Source organism: Oncorhynchus gorbuscha, linkage group LG02 (assembly GCF_021184085.1).
Source record: "Oncorhynchus gorbuscha isolate QuinsamMale2020 ecotype Even-year linkage group LG02, OgorEven_v1.0, whole genome shotgun sequence".
In the NCBI taxonomy this organism is placed as follows: domain Eukaryota; kingdom Metazoa; phylum Chordata; class Actinopteri; order Salmoniformes; family Salmonidae; genus Oncorhynchus; species Oncorhynchus gorbuscha.
The window spans coordinates 4930793-4949680 of NC_060174.1; the positions used below are offsets into that span (position 1 = coordinate 4930793).

Sequence of the window (18888 nt, forward strand, 5' to 3'; positions counted from 1 at the left end):
ATGGGGTAAAAACGGGTTGAATCACGCAGTGGTGTAATGGTGCCTGGCGAAGTGGATATACTAAACATTTCGCGAACAGCCCGCCCAGCTGAAGGAAAGGCGCCCTTTGTGAAAACGTCTGACAAGCAGTGACATACACTCTGAATGACTGAAAATGAGGAATCCCATATTGGTCTTTCACAGTCAGGCCAACCCACGCTGTACTGTGCAAATAGACTAATAGTAGGTCTATTATTGAAATAGGTCAATGAGGCTGTGTCAACTGAGTCAGAAATTCACAGATTTCTGATTTGTTCCATTTTCTCTCTCAAAGTCAAGTGTTTAAAAAAATATATATATGTGGATTGTCTTTTTATACAACACCAGTCAAAAGTTTGGAAACACCTACTCATTCAAGGTTTTTTTAAAAGTTTTTACTATTTTCTACATTGTAGAATAATACTGAAGACATCACAACTATGAAATCACACATATGGAATTGTGTAATAACCAATAATAAGTGTTTAACAAATGAAAATGTATTTTATATTTGAGATTCTTCAAAGTAGTCACCCTTTGCCTTGATGACAGCTTTGCACACTCTTGGCATTATCTAAACCAGCTTCATGAGGTAGTCACCTGGAATGCATTTCAATTATCAGCTGTCTGTGCCTTGTTAAAAGTTAATTTGTGGAATTTCTTTCCTTAATGCGTTTGAGCCAATCAGTTCTGTTATGACATGGTAGGGTTGGTATACAGAAGATAGCCATTTTTGGTAAAAGACCACGAACAGCTACAATAATCAAAGAGAAATGACAGTCCATCATTACTTTAAGACATGAAGGTCAGTCAATCCCCCCAAAATTTCAAAAACATTTAAAGTTTCTTCAAGTGCACTCACAAAAAACATCTAGCGCTATGATGAAACTGGCTCTCAAGAGGACCACCACAGGAAAGGAAGACCAAGAGGTACCTCTGCTGCAGAGGATAAGTTCATTAGAGTTACCAGCCTCAGAAATTGCAGACCAAATAAATGCTTCGCAGAGGTAAAGTAACAGACACATCTCAACATCAATTGTTCAGAGGAGACTGCGTGAATCAGGCCTTCATGGTTGAATTTCTACAAATAAACCACTACTAAAGGCCACCAATGATAAGACTAGACTTGCTTGGACCAAGAAACATGAGCAATGGACATTAGACCGGTGGAAATCTTTCCTTTGGTCTAATGAGTCCAAATTGGAGATTTTGGTTCCAAGAGCCGTAGGGTAACAGATGATCTCCGCATGTGTGGTTCCCACCGTGAAGCATGGAGGAGGAGGAGGTGTGATGGTGCGGGGGTGCTTTGCTGGTGACACCGTTGGTGATTTATTTAGAATTCAAGGCACACTTAACCAGCATGGCTACCACAGCATTCTGCAGCGATAAGTCATCCCATCTGGTTTGCGCTTAGTGAGTGGTATCATTTGTTTTTCAACAGAACAACGACTCAACACATGTCCAGGCTGTGAAAAGGCTATTTGACCACGATGGAGAGTGATGGAGTGCTGCATCAGATGACCTGGCCTCCACAATCACCCGACCTCAACCCAATTGAGATGGTTTTGGATGAGTTGGACTGCATATGCTCAGCATATGTGGGAACTCCTTCAAGACTGTTGGAAAAGCATTCCAGGTGACTAACTCATGAAGCTGGTTTAGAGAATGCCAAGAGTGTGCAAAGCTGTCATCATTATTTTTTACATTATTTTATCACTTATTTATTATAGTTATTGCATCTTTTGATCTTCTCTCTTTGACTCTTTCAAAAAAAAAAAAACATTTAACAGATATTTCCATTTCTGTCCATGAAACCGCACATTTGTGCATAGGCCTGCTGACATTGCTGCTCTCAAAATGGGAAGAAATACTAGTTGATCTAGATTTTAAGCTAAACATTCTGGTCTGTTCCATTGGTACACCTCCACTACACTAATCTATTTTGACATGCATCGTTTTGTTGCATTTGATTCTGTTTAAGAAATGTTTTTCAACATAATTGACGGAATGAATACATCCCCTGATCACCAGCGAACACAGTTCACTTTCATAGCAGCCACATAACAGCATGACACCTTTACTCATACTCTCATTCCTCATTGCATCTACGTTCTCTCCTCCTCTTACATTTTCTCTTCACTTATGGACTTCAGTGCACAACACATCAGCTGTCTAAGACCAGGGCGAAAAAACCTTTACAAACCAAAAAATGTGTACCATAACTGCTAACCACTACCCACAGCCTACATCATTGTCACCATATTAGCTAACGTCATAGTCAATATAACTACTAGAACTAACACGTTATTAAACCCACAACAATCATGCTGTACAGTGTACAAAAAGCAGTTTAGCAGTTACTGCAACGGGCCTCGTGGCAATACATTTACAAAAACAAAAGCTTACCTTGACTTGGAAGAGTTCCAGTGTTCGATAGCCTTAGCCAGCTAGCTAACATAGCATCCCTCTCTGTTGGATAGCCATAGCCAGCTAGCTAACATAGCACCCCTTTCTGTTGGATAGCCATAGCCAGCTAGCTAACATAGCATCCCTTTCTGTTGGATAACCATAGCCAGCTAGCTAACATAGCATCCCTTTCTGTTGGATAACCATAGCCAGCTAGCTAACATAGCATCCTTCTCTGTTGGGTAGCCATAGCCAGCTAGCTAACATAGCATCCCTCTCTGTTGGATAGCCATAGCCAGCTAGCTAACATAGCACCCCTTTCTGTTGGATAGCCATAGCCAGCTAGCTAGCATAGCATCCCTTTCTGTTGGATAACCATAGCCAGCTAGCTAACATAGCATCCCTCTCTGTTAGTTCTGGGTGTTTAAGTAGGCTAAAATTAGCTAGCTGCATTCGGTAGCAGAAAGTGAAAAAATTCACTTACGCCAAATATTTATTTTTTAATTTTTTATTTAACCTTTATTTAACTAGGCAAGTCAGTTAATTAAGAACAAATTCTTATTTACAATGACGACCTACAGATCCCAAACTCCCAAACACGGCGGGATGTGTTACAGCCTGGATATACCTGCGTAAACACTCCGCTACTGAGTTAACATTGTCTCCAAATAATTTCAACCCCCCCCAAAATCTATGTGATTATGTTGAATCAACCAGTGAGTTGAACTGACACTGTACCCAGTGGGTTGAATTGACACTGTACCCAGTGGGTTGAATTGACACTGTACCCAGTGGGTTGAATTGACACTGTACCCAGTGTGTTGAATTGACACTGTACCCAGTGTGTTGAATTGACACTGTACCCAGTGAGTTGAACTGACACTGTACACAGTGGGTTGAACTGACACTGTACCCAGTGGGTTGAATTGACACTGTACCCAGTGAGTTGAACTGACACTGTACCCAGTGGGTTGAACTGACACAGTACCCAGTGGGTTGAATTGACACTGTACCCAGTGGGTTGAATTGACACTGTACCCAGTGGGTTGAATTGACACTGTACCCAGTGGGTTGAATTGACACTGTACCCAGTGGGTTGAATTGACACTGTACCCAGTGGGTTGAATTGACACAGTACCCAGTGGGTTGAATTGACACTGTACCCAGTGGGTTGAACTGACACAGTACCCAGTGGGTTGAATTGACACTGTACCCAGTGGGTTGAATTGACACTGTACCCAGTGGGTTGAATTGACACTGTACCCAGTGGGTTGAATTGACACTGTACCCAGTGGGTTGAATTGACACTGTACCCAGTGGGTTGAATTGACACTGTACCCAGTGGGTTGAATTGACACTGTACCCAGTGGGTTGAATTGACACTGTACCCAGTGGGTTGAATTGACACTGTGCCCAGTGTGTTGAATTGACACTGTACCCAGTGGGTTGAATTGACACTGTGCCCAGTGTGTTGAATTGACACTGTGCCCAGTGTGTTGAATTGACACTGTGCCCAGTGTGTTGAATTGACACTGTGCCCAGTGTGTTGAATTGACACTGTGCCCAGTGTGTTGAATTGACACTGTGCCCAGTGTGTTGAATTGACACTGTGCCCAGTGGGTTGAATTGACACTGTGCCCAGTGTGTTGAATTGACACTGTACCCAGTGTGTTGAATTGACACTGTGCTCAGTGAGTTCCTTATAAACAAACACAGGTTGAAAGGCACTATTGCATAATAGCACAAAAGCATATGCTGTAAATAACGAAGTATTCCATGTTTTCCACCATTAAAAAAAACATATTTACAAAGATGTTTTGATTAGACATCACATTTTCTACAAAGTTTAAATTAGTTGATTCACAGTACATTTTCTACAAAGTTTGAATAAGTCAACACACAAACAAACAAACAAACAAACAAACAAACAAACAAACAAACTCAATAATACAGATGCCAACAGATGTTTCAGGAAGTAACAATATAAATAAACACATCGCCACAGGAGTATAACGTTACAAAATAACAAGAGAAGAAGAATTGGGCAAGGCAGAATAGAGGACCAAGTTGAGGACCAATTGGCAGCATAGAGGACCAGCATAGAGGACCAGCATAGAGGACCAGCATAGAGGACCAGCATAGAGGACCAAGTTGAGGACCAATTGGCAGCATAGAGGACCAGCATAGAGGACCAGCATAGAGGACCAGCATAGAGGACCAGCATAGAGGACCAAGTTGAGGACCAATTGGCAGCATAGAGGTCCAGCATAGAGGACCAGCATAGAGGACCAGCATAGAGGACCAGCATAGAGGACCACGTTGAGGACCAATTGGCAGCATAGAGGTCCAGCATAGAGGACCAGCATAGAGGACCAGCATAGAGGACCAGCATAGAGGACCAAGTTGAGGACCAATTGGCAGCATAGAGGTCCAGCATAGAGGACCAGCATAGAGGACCAGCATAGAGGACCAAAATAGAGGACCAGCATAGAGGACCAAGTTGAGGACCAATTGGCAGCATAGAGGACCAGCATAGAGGACCAGCATAGAGGACCAGCATAGAGGACCAGCATAGAGGACCAAGTAACATGCTATTGGAGTGCATAAAGACAACCCTCCATAATCTAGAGATGAACAACAATCCACATGCATACTGTAGTCCAGGCTACTGACAGCCAAGACAACCCTCCATAATCTAGAGATGAACAACAATCCACATGCATACAGTAGTCCAGGCTACTGACAGCCAAGACAACCCTCCATAATCTAGAGATGAACAACAATCCACATGCATACTGTAGTCCAGGCTACTGACAGCCAAGACAGCAGGACATAAAAGTCTGACAATAGTCTGTGCACTATAACCCTGAGATCAGTCTGTCATGGCCATGGGCTGAGTGCCGTGGGCTCGGTGCCGTGGGCTCGGTGCCGTGGGCTCGGTGCCGTGGGCTCGGTGCCGTGGGATCGGTGCCGTGGGCTCGGTGCCGTGGGCTCGGTGCCGTGGGCTCAGTACTTGAATTAGACCTGCATTTACTGCTTAATTAAAGGTCTCCATATTAAATCATTTCTGGGTAACAATTAAGTGGTTTATTTTAATTAGCAAAGAGCAATTTCTCAATAAATGATGTTTTGCTAGGACTTTCCGGGAGTGTTCTGAGTGGGGAGTGGAAATCTGAAAACTAGCTGCATTTGGCAGAGAGGTTTGTAACTTTCTTTCTTATTGGCCAATTAACTAATTTACGGTCTGTTGATGTCACCAGGCAGACCAAAACTCCATCCCATCAAAACAGGCTCAAATGTCAGGGAGTCTTTTCAAACAGCAATTACACTAAAAGAGCATTGTCGTCATTTTCACAATTTCACAGTATTATTCCAACCTTATAGTGTGGAAATACACATATATAAAACACAGGAACATCATGTTTTTGACTGCACTGGACCTTTAAGTGCTGACTGCACATCTAGAATATTCACTCCTACAATCTGGTCGACTACACCAGTACTTTTAAGTTAAAATCAGTACCTAAAATGAGTACCAGCACCTCTATCTTTCCACTTCAAGTGCTGAGTGCCATGGACCCGACCGTTCCATTTAGGTTTCATCGAGGGGGAATGGGTCGGACCACTGGGAGGGGTCCAGGAAGATAGAACATGTCCCGCTGTAGATCCAGAGCCTTGGTAGGAAACACTCCACCTTCCAGCTGTTAGAAGCTCTGTTGTACACCTCCACCTCCACCCCGTAGTCCCCCTCCATGCCCTTCCAGTGACCCCCCGTCGCAAAGAGCTGACTGTCCAACGCCACCAGATCTCCGTTCTCATGGAGCATGTGCAGCAGCTGGACCTGGGGGAATAAACAGGAGGAGAGGATGAATCAGTCCATCCATAACTCTAACTCTAACCCCTAGCCCTAACCCTACCCTAACGCTAACGCTAACTCTAACCCCTAGCCCTAACCCTACCCTAACCCTAACCCCTAACGCTACCCTAACGCTAACGCTAACTCTAACCCCTAATGCTAACCCTACCCTAACGCTAACGCTAACCCCTAACCCTAACCCTACCCTAACGCTAACGCTAACTCTAACCGCTAACGCTAACTATAACCCCTAGCCCTAACCCTACCCTAACTCTAACCCCTAACCCCTAACGCTAACTATAACCCCTAACCCCTAACCCCTAACCCTACCCTAACGCTAACTATAATCCCTAAACCTAACCCTAACCCTACCCTAACGCTAACTCTAACCCCTAGCCCTAACCTACCCTAACGCTAACTATAACCCCTAAACCTAACCCTAACCCTACCCTAACGTTAACTCTAACCCCTAACGCTAACTCTAACCCCTAAACCTAACCCTACCCTAAATCTAACTCTAACCCCTAACCCTAACCTACCCTAACGCTAACTATAACCCCTAAACCTAACCCTAACCCTACCCTAACGCTAACTCTAACCCCTAGCCCTAACCTACCCTAACGCTAACTATAACCCCTAAACCTAACCCTAACCCTACCCTAACGCTAACTCTAACCCCTAACCCTAATGCTAACTCTAACCCCTAAACCTAACCCTAACTTAATGCTAACTCTAACCCATAACCCTACCCTAATGCTAACTCTAACCCCTAACCCTACCCTAACGCGAACTCTAACCCCTAACCCTAACTCTAACCCCTAACCCTAACCCCTAACTCTAAACCCTAACACTAAACCCTAACTCTAACCCCTAACGCTAACTCTAACCCCTAACCCTAACCCATAACTCTAACTCTAACCCCTAACTCTAACCCTAACCCCTAACTCTAACCCCTAACTCTAACTCTAACCCCTAACTCTAACTCTAACCCCTAACTCTAACTCCAACCCCTAACCCCTAAAGCTAACTATAACCCCTAGCCCTAACCCTACCCTAACTCTAACTCTAACCCCTAACTCTAACTCTAACCCCTAACTCTAACTCTAACCCCTAACCCCTAAAGCTAACTATAACCCCTAGCCCTAACCCTACCCTAACTCCAACCCTAACCCCTAACCCTACCCTAACGCTAACTATAACCCTTAACCCTAACCCTTCCCTAACGCTAACTCTAACCCGTAGCCCTAACCCTACCCTAACGCTAACTATAACCCCTAACCCTACCCTAACGCTAACTCTAAACCCTAACTCTAACTCCTAACCCTAACTCCAACCCCTAACCCTACCCTAACTCCTAACTCTAAACCCTAACTCTAACCCCTAACCCTAACCCTAACCCCTAACTCTAAACCCTAACACTAAACCCTAACTCTAACCCCTAACGCTAACTCTAACCCCTAACCCTAACCCATAACCCTAACTCTAACCCTAACCCCTAACTCTAACCCCTAACTCTAACTCTAACTCTAACCCCTAACCCCTAACGCTAACTATAACCCCTAGCCCTAACCCTACCCTAACTCTAACCCCTAACCCTAACGCTAACTCTAACCCCTAACCCTAACGCTAACTATAACCCCTAAACCTAACCCTAACCCTACCCTAACGCTAACTCTAACCCCTAACGCTAACTCTAACCCCTAAACCTAACCCTAACCCTACCCTAACGCTAACTCTAACCCCTAATGCTAACTCTAACCCCTAACCCCTAACTCTAACCCTAACCCTAAACCCTAACTCTAACCCCTAACCCACCTTCTGCCACATGTTAGCCAGTGGGTCGTAGCAGTAAACCTTCTTGGTGTTGTCAGCGATCAGGTAGATGAGCCCCTCCACTGAGACACAGCGAGGAGAGGACAGGTACTTGGGGATGAAGGGAGAGCAGATGATACTCCACCCATCTTGGGGACAGAGAGGCACAACGGGGCAAAGATATGAGATAGGATCTGCAAAGTGTTGTAACCTAACTCGCTTTTTGTTTTTTTAAATAATGAACACAGGTAGAGATATGAATCTGAACAACACACATCTGAGAGGTGTTTCATTACGCTGACAAGAGACCTCAAATGAATCTGAAAAAGGAGACTGTTTTGACCACCATTTTACTGCAACATTTCTAAAGTGATAATCAATTATTGGGGAATCATGAATCGGGGATCAATTCCCTTTCAATTTAGTAAAATTCAAGACGTGAACATGAAAATGGAATCGACCCTCCCCCCCCAAAAAACAAACAAAAAAACACCTCCGTGATGCTCCATGCCGTTCCTACCTACCTATAACAGGATTGTAGCACTGCAGAGTCAAGGCGTTGTATTTAACAGCACAGGAGCCTATCACGTACAGTTTCCCATGGCAGGCAGTCGCTGTGAAGTTTGTGACATATTTCACTGCAGGGCACGTCCGGGCCCAGGTGTCATTGTATGGGTCATAGTGCTCAATGTCTACAAAGTCCATTGTAGTGCCTGTGGAGAGAAAACACTGGTGTTAACTGACCCGACCAATGTGGAGAACAAAAACGTAGACTTATTATGACAAAGCATATCTATCGCTGTAGATCGGGCAGGCGGCAGAGGTTTACAGGTCTGTACAGTGTAGAGAATTAGTCTAGATCTAATCGGTCTACTTCCTATTGGTCTAACTCCTATTGGTCTTGTTCTTATCGGTCTAGTTCCTATTGGTCTAGTTCCTATAGGTCTAGTTCCTATCGGTCTAGTTCCTATTGGTCTAGTTCCTATCGGTCTAGTTCCTATTGGTCTTGTTCCTATCGGTCTAGTTCCTATTGGTCTAACTCCTATTGGTCTTGTTCCTATAGGTCTAGTTCCTATTGGTCTACTTCCTATTGGTCTAGTTCCTATTGGTCTTGTTCCTATAGGTCTAGTTCCTATTGGTCTAACTCCTATCGGTCTAGTTCCTATTGGTCTAACTCCTATTGGTCTTGTTCCTATAGGTCTAGTTCCTATTGGTCTACTTCCTATTGGTCTTGTTCCTATAGGTCTAGTTCCTATTGGTCTAACTCCTATAGGTCTAGTTCCTATTGGTCTACTTCCTATTGGTCTTGTTCCTATAGGTCTAGTTCCTATTGGTCTAACTCCTATTGGTCTTGTTCCTATAGGTCTAGTTCCTATTGGTCTAACTCCTATTGGTCTTGTTCCTATAGGTCTAGTTCCTATTGGTCTAGTTCCTATCGGTCTAGTTCCTATTGGTCTAGTTCCTATCGGTCTAGTTCCTATTGGTCTAACTCCTATTGGTCTTGTTCCTATTGGTCTAGTTCCTATTGGTCTAGCTCCTATCGGTCTACTTCTTATCGGTCTACTTCCTATAGGTCTAGTTCCTATAGGTCTAGTTCCTATTGGTCTAGTTCCTATTGTTCTAGTTCCTATAGGTCTAGTTCCTATAGGTCTAGTTCCTATTGGTCTAGTTCCTATTGGTCTAGCTCCTATCGGTCTACTTCTTATCGGTCTACTTCCTATTGGTCTAACTCCTATTGGTCTTGTTCCTATAGGTCTAGTTCCTATTGGTCTAGTTCCTATTGGTCTAGTTCTTATCGGTCTAGTTCTTATTGGTCTAGTTCCTATTGGTCTAGTTCCTATTGGTCTAGTTCCTATTGGTCTAGTTCCTATTGGTCTAGTTCCTATTGGTCTAGTTCCTATAGGTCTAGTTCATATTGGTCTAGTTCCTATTGTTCTAATTCCTATTGGTCTAGTTCCTATTGTTCTAGTTCCTATTGTTCTAGTTCCTATTGGTCTAGTTCCTATTGGTCTAGTTCCTATTGGTCTAGTTCCTATAGGTCTAGTTCATATTGGTCTAGTTCCTATTGTTCTAATTCCTATTGGTCTAGTTCCTATTGGTCTAGTTCCTATTGGTCTAGTTCCTATAGGTCTAGTTCATATTGGTCTAGTTCCTATTGTTCTAATTCCTATTGGTCTAGTTCCTATTGTTCTAGTTCCTATTGTTCTAGTTCCTATTGTTCTAGTTCCTATTGGTCTAGTTCCTATAGGTATATTATAGGTCTATTATAGGTCTAGTTCCTATAGGTCTATTATAGGTCTATTATAGGTCTATTATAGGTCTATTATAGGTCTAGTTCCTATAGGTCTATTATAGGTCTATTATAGGTCTAGTTCCTATAGGTCTATTATAGGTCTAGGTCTATTATAGGTCTAGTTCCTATAGGTCTATTATATGTCTATTATAGGTCTATTATAGGTCTAGCTCTTATATGTCTATTATAGGTATATTATAGGTCTATTATAGGTCTAGTTCCTATAGGTCTATTATAGGTCTATTATAGGTCTATTATAGGTCTAGCTCTTATATGTCTATTATAGGTCTATTATAGGTCTATTATAGGTCTAGTTCCTATAGGTCTATTATAGGTCTATTATAGGTCTAGCTCTTATATGTCTATTATAGGTCTATTATAGGTCTATTATAGGTCTAGTTCCTATAGGTCTATTATAGGTCTATTATAGGTCTATTATAGGTCTAGTTCCTATAGGTCTATTATAGGTCTAGTTCCTATAGGTCTATTATAGGTCTAGTTCCTATAGGTCTATTATAGGTCTAGTTCCTATAGGTCTATTATAGGTCTAGTATAGGTCTAGTTCCTATAGGTCTATTATAGGTCTATTATAGGTCTATTATAGGTCTATTATAGGTCTATTATAGGTCTATTATAGGTCTATTATAGGTCTATTATAGGTCTAGTTCCTATAGGTCTATTATAGGTCTAGTATAGGTCTAGTTCCTATAGGTCTATTATAGGTCTATTATAGGTCTATTATAGGTCTATTATAGGTCTATTATAGGTCTAGTTCCTATAGGTCTATTATAGGTCTATTATAGGTCTATTATAGGTCTATTATAGGTCTATTATAGGTCTAGTTCCTATAGGTCTAATATAGGTCTATAGGTCTTTTATAGGTCTATTATAGGTCTAGTTCCTATAGGTCTATTATAGGTCTAGTTCCTATAGGTCTATTATAGGTCTATTATAGGTCTATTATAGGTCTATTATAGGTCTAGTTCCTATAGGTCTAATACTATAGGTCTTTTATAGGTCTATTATAGGTCTAGTTCCTATAGGTCTATTATAGGTCTAGTTCCTATAGGTCTATTATAGGTCTAGTTCCTATAGGTCTATTATAGGTCTAGTTCCTATAGGTCTATTATAGGTCTAGTTCTTGTAGGTCTATTATAGGGTCTAGTTCCTATAGGTCTATTGTAGGTCTAGTATAGGTATATTATAGGTTTATTATAGGTCTATTATAGTTCTAGTATAGGTCTGTTATAGGTCTATTATAAGTCTGTTATAGGTCTATTCTAGGTCTGTTATAGGTCTATTTTATGTCTATTTTAGGTCTATTATATGTCTATTATAGGTCTAGTTCCTATAGTTCCTATTTGTCTCTTTCCTCCGATGACGTATATCTCTCCGCTGAGGGCTGCTGAGGTGTGGTTAGTCCGGGGACGGAGCATGGGAGCCACCGTCACCCACCGTCCTTCTCTGGTGATGTACTTCCAGGTCTCTGTGGTCGACCAGGTGTTGGATTGGGAACCCCTCGAGCCCCCTAGGATGAGGGAGGGAGGGAGGGAGGGAAGGAAGGAAGGGGGAGGGAGGGAGGGATGGAGGGAGGGATGAAAGGAGGGAGGGAGGGATGAAAGGAGGGAGGGAGGGATGAAGGGAGGGAGGGAGGGAGGGAAGGGGGAGGGAGGGAGGGATAGATGGAGGGAGGGAGGGATAGATGGAGGGAGGGAGGGATGGAGGGAGGGATGAATGGAGGGATAGTGGGAGGGATGAAGGGAGGGATGAATGGAGGGATAGTGGGAGGGATGAAGGGAGGGATAGAATGGAGGGATAGTGGGAGGGATGAAAGGAGGGAGGGTTGAAGGGAGGGAGGGAGGGATGAAGGGAGGGAGGGAGGGATGGAGGGAGGGAGGGAGGGAGGGAGGGAGGGAGGGAGGGAGGGAGGGAGGGAGGGAGGGAGGGGGATAGATAGATGGAGGGAGGGAGGGATAGATGGAGGGAGGGAGGGATGAAGGGAGGGATGAATGGAGGGATAGTGGGAGGGATGAAGGGAGGGATGAATGGAGGGATAGTGGGAGGGATGAAAGGAGGGAGGGTTGAAGGGAGGGAGGGAGGGATGAAGGGAGGGAGGGAGGGATGGAGGGAGGGAGGGAGGGAGGAAGGGAGGGAGGGATATTGGATGCATCAATTATGTCTATCAAGAAGCACCCAGCACACTGCAACTATTGGAGGAATACTTTCGTTCTACATATTTATTTTATGCATTTACAAATACATTTTTTCAAATAAAGTGCCCTAAATAAAAGTCAACCGACCTGTGACATAAACGTCATTATTCAAAGAGACCACAGAGTATCCGTACTTGTTGTGGTTGGGGAAGACTGGCAACTCATACCACTGTTCTGTAGAGAGAGAGAGAGAGAGAGAGAGGTGATAATGTTATTCATACCACTACTCTGTAGAGAGACGTGATAATGTTATTCATATCATTTCTCTGTAGAGAGACGTGATAATGTTATTCATATCACTACTCTGTAGAGAGACGTGATAATGTTATTCATATCACTACTCTGTAGAGAGACGTGATAATGTTATTCATATCATTTCTCTGTAGAGACGTGATAATGTTATTCATATCACTACTCTGTAGAGAGACGTGATAATGTTATTCATATCATTTCTCTGTAGAGAGACGTGATAATGTTATTCATACCACTACTCTGTAGAGAGACGTGATAATGTTATTCATACCACTGTTCTGTAGAGAGAGAGACACGATAATGTTATTCGTACCACTACTCTGTAGAGACATGATAATGTTATTCATATCACTACTCTGTAGAGAGACGTGATAATGTTCTTCATACCACTACTCTGTAGAGAGACGTGATAATGTTATTCATATCACTACTCTGTAGAGAGACGTGATAATGTTCTTCATACCACTACTCTGTAGAGAGACGTGATAATGTTATTCATATCACTACTCTGTAGAGAGACGTGATAATGTTATTCATACCACTGTTCTGTAGAGAGAGAGACACGATAATGTTATTCGTACCACTACTCTGTAGAGACATGATAATGTTATTCATACCACTGTTTTGTAGAGACATGATAATGTTATTCATACCACTGTTCTGTAGAGACATGATAATGTTATTCATTTTTTCATTTCACCTTTATTTAACCAGGTAGGCCAGTTGAGAACAAGTTCTCATTTACAACGGCGACCTGGTCAAGATAAAACAACAACACAGATTTACACATGGAGTAAAAAAGAATGTACAGTCAATAACACAATATAAAAAGTCTATATACAGTGTGTGCAAATGGCAAGAGGAGTTAAGGCAATAAATAGGCCCAAGTAGCGAAGTAAGTACAATTTAACAAATTAACACTGGAGTGATAGATGTGCAGATGATGATGTGCAAGTAGAGATATTGGTGTGCAAAATAGAAAAAGTAAATAAAAACAATATGGGGATGAGGTAGGTAGATTGGATGGGCTATTTACAGATGGGCTATGTGCAGCTGAAGCGATAGGTAAGCTGCTCGGAAAGCTGATGTTTAAAGTTAGTGAGGGAGATATAAGTCTCCAACTTCAGCAATTTTTGCAATTTGTTCCAGTCATTGGCAGCAGAGAACTGGAAGGAAAGGCAGCCAAAAGAGGTGTTGGCTTTGGGGATGACCAGTGTGATTTACCTGCTGGAGCGCGTGCTGCGGGTGGGTGTTGTTATGGTGACCAGTGAGCTGAGATAAGGTGGAGCTTTACCTAGCATAGACTTATAGATGACCTGGAGCTAGTGGATTTGGCGACGAATATGTAGCCAAGGTCAGCCGACGAGAGCATACAGGTCGCAGTGGTGGGTAGTATAAGGGGCTTTGGTGACAATGCGGATGGCACTGTGATAGACTGCAGTTTGCTGAGTAGAGAGTTGGAGGCTATTTTGTAAATTACATCGCCCAAGTCGAGGATCGGTAGGATAGTCAGTTTTATGAGGGTATGTTTGCAGTGTGAGTGAAGGAGGCTTTGTTGCTAAATAGGAAGCCGATTCTAGATTTAATTTAGGATTGGAGCTGTTTAATATGAGTCTGGAAGGAGTGTTTACGGTCTAGCCAGACACCTAGGTAGTATTTGTAGATGTCCACATATTCTAAGTCAGAACCGTCCAGAGTAGTGATGCTGGTCGGGCGGGCGGTGCGGGCAGTGATCGGTTGAAGAGCATACATTTAGTATTACTAGCATTTAAGAGCAGTTGGAGGCCACGGAAGGGGTGTTGTATGGCATTGAAGCTTGTTTTGAGGTTTGTTAGCACAGTGTCCAAAGATGTGCCAAATGTATACAGAATGGAGTCGTCTGCGTAGAGGTGGATCAGAGAATCACCAGCAGCAAGAGCGACTTCACTGATATATACATAGAAAGAAGTCGGCCCGAGAATTGAACCCTGTGGCACCCCCATAGAGACTGCCAGAGGTCCGGACAACAGACCCTCCGATTTGACACACTGAACTCTATCTGAGAAGTAGGTGGTGAACCAGGCGAGGCAGTCATTTGAGAAACCAAGGCTGTTGAGTCTGCCGATAACAATATGATGATTGACAGAGTCGAAAGCCTTGGCCAGGTCGATAAAGACGGCTGCACAGTACTGTCTTTTATCGATGGAGATTATGATATCGTTTAGTACCTTGAGCATGGCTGAGGTGCACCCGTGACCAGCTCGGAAACCGGATTGCACCGTGGAGAAGGTTCGGTGGGATTTGAAATGGTCAGTGATCTGTTTGTTGACTTGGCTTTCCAAGACTTTAGAAAGGCAGGGCAGGATGGATATAGGTCTATAACAGTTTGGGTCTAGAGTGTCACCCCCTTGGAAGAGGGGGATGACTGCGGCAGCTTTCCAATCTTTAGGGATCTCAGACGAATTTGAAAGAGAGGTTGAACAGACTGGTAATAGGGGTTGCAACAATGGCGGTGGATAATTTTAGAAGGAGAGGGTCCAGATTGTCTAGCCCAGCTGATTTGTACTGGTCCAGGTTTTGCAGCTCTTTCAGAACATCTGCTATCTGGATTTGGGTGAAGGAGAAGCTGGGGAGGCTTGGTTCCGGGGGTGCAGAGCTGTTGGCCAGGGTAGGGGTAGCCAGGAGGAAAGCATGGCCAGCCGTATAGAAATGCTTATTGAAATTCTCAAATATTGTGGATTTATCGGTGGTGACAGTGTTTCCTATTCTCAGTGCAGTGGGCTGCTGGGAGAAGGTGCTCTTACTCTCCATGCACTTTACAGTGCCCAAACCTTTTTGGAGTTAGCTACAGGATGCAAATTTCTGTTTGAACAAGCAAGCCTTTGCTTTCCTAACTGACTGTGTATATTGGTTCCTGACTTCCCTGAACAGTTGCATATCTCGGGGACTATTCGATGCTAGTGCAGTCCACCACAGGATGTTTTTGTGCTGGTCGAGGGCAGTCAGTCGGATCTGGAGTGAACCAAGTGAACCAAGTCTGTTCTTAATTCTACATGTTTTTTAAAGGGGCATGCTTATTTACTCTGTAGAGAGAGAGACATGATAATGTTATTCATATCACTGTTCTGTAGAGAGACATGATAATGTTATTCATATAACTGTTCTGTAGAGAGACATGATAATCACAACATGCACATTATTTATAGGGTCTTTGCTGGGTGGACACTAGCCTGGTCCCAGATCGGTTTGTGTTGTCTTGTCCACTCCTATGATCATTACCTAGCCTGGTCATTACCTAGCCTGGTCCCAGATCTGTTTGTGGTGTCTTGTCCACTCCTATGATCATTACCTAGCCTGGTCCCAGATCTGTTTGTGGTGTCTTGTCCACTACTTTGGTCATTACCTAGCCTGGTCATTACCTAGCCTGGTCCCAGATCTGTTTGTTCTGTCTTGTCCACTACTATGGTCATTAGCTAGCCTGGTCATTACCTAGCCTGGTCATTACCTAGCCTGGTCCCAGATCTGTTTGTTCTGTCTTGTCCACTACTATGGTCATTAGCTAGCCTGGTCATTACCTAGCCTGGTCCCAGATCTGTTTGTTCTGTCTTGTCCACTACTATGGTCATTACCTAGCCTGGTCCCAGATCTGTTTGTGGTGTCTTGTCCACTACTATGGTCATTAGCTAGCCTGGTCCCAGATCTGTTTGTGGTGTCTTGTCCACTACTATGGTCATTACCTAGCCTGGTCATTACCTAGCCTGGTCCCAGATCTGTTTGTTCTGTCTTGTCCACTACTATGGTCATTACCTAGCCTGGTCCCAGATCTGTTTGTGGTGTCTTGTCCACTACTATGGTCATTACCTAGCCTGGTCATTACCTAGCCTGGTCCCAGATCTGTTTGTTCTGTCTTGTCCACTACTATGGTCATTAGCTAGCCTGGTCATTACCTTGCCTGGTCATTATCTAGCCTGGTCCCAGATCTGTTTGTTCTGTCTTGTCCACTACTATGGTCATTAGCTAGCCTGGTCATTACCTAGCCTGGTCCCAGATCTGTTTGTTCTGTCTTGTCCACTACTATGATCATTACCTAGCCTGGTCCCAGATCTGTTTGTTCTGTCTTGTCCACTACTCATTGTCACATGACAAATTTCACCAGACAGCACAAACAGATCTGGGATCAGGTTATAGGGACACAGATGCTCAGAACACATGGGCGAGGAAGAGGAAGATGAGGAGGAAGAGGAACATTACGTGTCTTAGGGTTGTAGAAGCCACAGTTTCCGGGCAGCAGCCTGGGGTCTCTGTCTTCATCATCATCATCTTCGTCATCTGAGTCGTCCAGCGAGCGTCCTCCCATCACGAATAACACCTCCTCCAGGTTGGGTTGGGGACTCGGGCTGCCACTCTGGACCACATCTCCTGGCTTCACGTCCATTTTCTACACAAAGACGGTGATTTGGAAATGTTGGGAAATATGGAAGTTCTCTCTGCCCTGATAAAACCTAAGGTTCCGGTTTCCCAGACACAGATCAAGCTTCGACCCTGGAATAAAAAAATCAACTCAATGTAGAACCTCCATTCAAAGTGCATTTGAGTAAAAGGACTAGGCTTATTGGTGGTTGGGAAACTGGACCATTACGTATAAAATATGAAAACATTGGTACTTTATTATCTTGTTCATTTACCTCTCTGCATACCCTCTCCACCACCTCCACACAGCTGAGAGAGGCTAGAACCAGGCTGTCCTTCATTAGGGTGTTAGTGAGGTAGTCAGGGGACAGGAGGGCTAGGCGGGTCAGCCCCAGAAGCTCTGGGAGGTGGGGGAGTCGGGACTCTTGGTGGTGTCTCACCCAGGCCAGGGCTGCCTCCACACGGGTACACTCTGTCCTGGTCTGTAGCCTCTCGTTGGACAGACACGCCACTAACCTCTCCTTCTCCAGAAGAGGAAACTCCTCCCAGCGCTGTACGGCCTCAAAGTTCTCCAGAAGGAATCCCCAGGCCTTTGCTACCACCTCGGGACAGCCGTGTACCTCCCCGAACTCCAGGATCCCCAGGCAGTTGGTGGCATCGATCTGGTGCTGGAGATAACGGCTGCACACAGTCCGGACCGCCTGGAACTGTAGCTGACTGGACGTGCGTATCAGGCCCTCCACGTTTCCCTGGTTGATGGTGAGTTTCCCTGTGTAGCAGAAGTCTAGAAGGGAAGCCATTATGTCTGGATCCACACCGTGCAGCTCCACCCGGGCTGCAATGCTCTCCACAAAGTCCCCGGAGAACATGGAGTGGAAGTAGACGCTGCAGAGCGCCAGGACGGCCCGGTGACAGGGGAAGTCGCGGCCGCCCGCTGCCAGAGTCACGTCCACTAGTTTGGGGTTGCAGCAGAGGGAGCGTAGCCCCTCCAGGATGCTCTGGGGGTGGGAGGCAAGGCAAAAGTCCAGATCGTCCACATTACGCACCATGGTGACCACGACACTTCTGATCTCTAACCACTTATTCTGTTTCAGAGCCCCGGCCCAAACAGCAGCTGTCAATGTTACCTACAAGAAGAGAGATGAGGGATGAGACTTCTCTGACAAAAATTAATCTTCAAGGGTCCGTTTTTACGAAGATCATCTCTGGGTAAGAATGCTGATCTTCAGGATCAAGTTCCACCCCCCGCCCCTCTCTCGTTCATAATTATTTTTTTTTAAAGGCAAAACTGCATTCCTACTCAGAGACGCTTTGTGAATACGGACCCGGGGATGACAACTGCAGTGGCCTGAGAGCGGTTTTGCTTGGTCATTCAAGTTCAGTACGGTCAAATGGTCAGAATTACACGTCATGTTTATTCATAGAACACTTACAACAACCAACAAGCTCGGGAACACAGATGGTTGCAAAAGGCTGTTAATCTGTCGAGTTCATGATAACAACTTGTTACTTTGAAGCTGATTTTCAAAATAAATGAAAAATAAACTAATTAAAGTTATTTCCTACCCCTAGAGTGTTGTTAAAATGTGTTTCCAGCTTTCAAATTTGACTACAAGAGAGAGAGAGAGAAAGAAAGAGAGAACAAGAAA

The 18888-nt window shown here is 44.0% G+C and overlaps 1 protein-coding gene across 2 annotated transcripts in view; it reads right to left on the reverse strand.

Annotated features, from left to right (window-relative positions):
* Positions 1-4255: 4255 nt before the first annotated feature.
* Positions 4256-18888, reverse strand: part of klhl30 (kelch-like family member 30) — a 17101-nt gene continuing 2468 nt past the window's right edge. The window contains exons 1-8 of one of the 2 annotated variants that reach the window (XM_046299801.1): positions 18806-18865; positions 17515-18366; positions 17081-17267; positions 12686-12772; positions 11758-11913; positions 8617-8805; positions 8096-8241; positions 4256-6265 (exon numbers count right to left, since the gene is read on the reverse strand). In XM_046299801.1, coding sequence (XP_046155757.1) covers positions 6017-6265; positions 8096-8241; positions 8617-8805; positions 11758-11913; positions 12686-12772; positions 17081-17267; positions 17515-18288 — 1788 coding nt within the window. In that variant the 5' untranslated portion in view covers positions 18289-18366; positions 18806-18865 and the 3' untranslated portion in view covers positions 4256-6016. Of the gene's footprint in view, positions 6266-8095; positions 8242-8616; positions 8806-11757; positions 11914-12685; positions 12773-17080; positions 17268-17514; positions 18367-18805; positions 18866-18888 lie in introns of those variants that run through there. The other variant, XM_046299800.1, reaches the window with a different exon arrangement.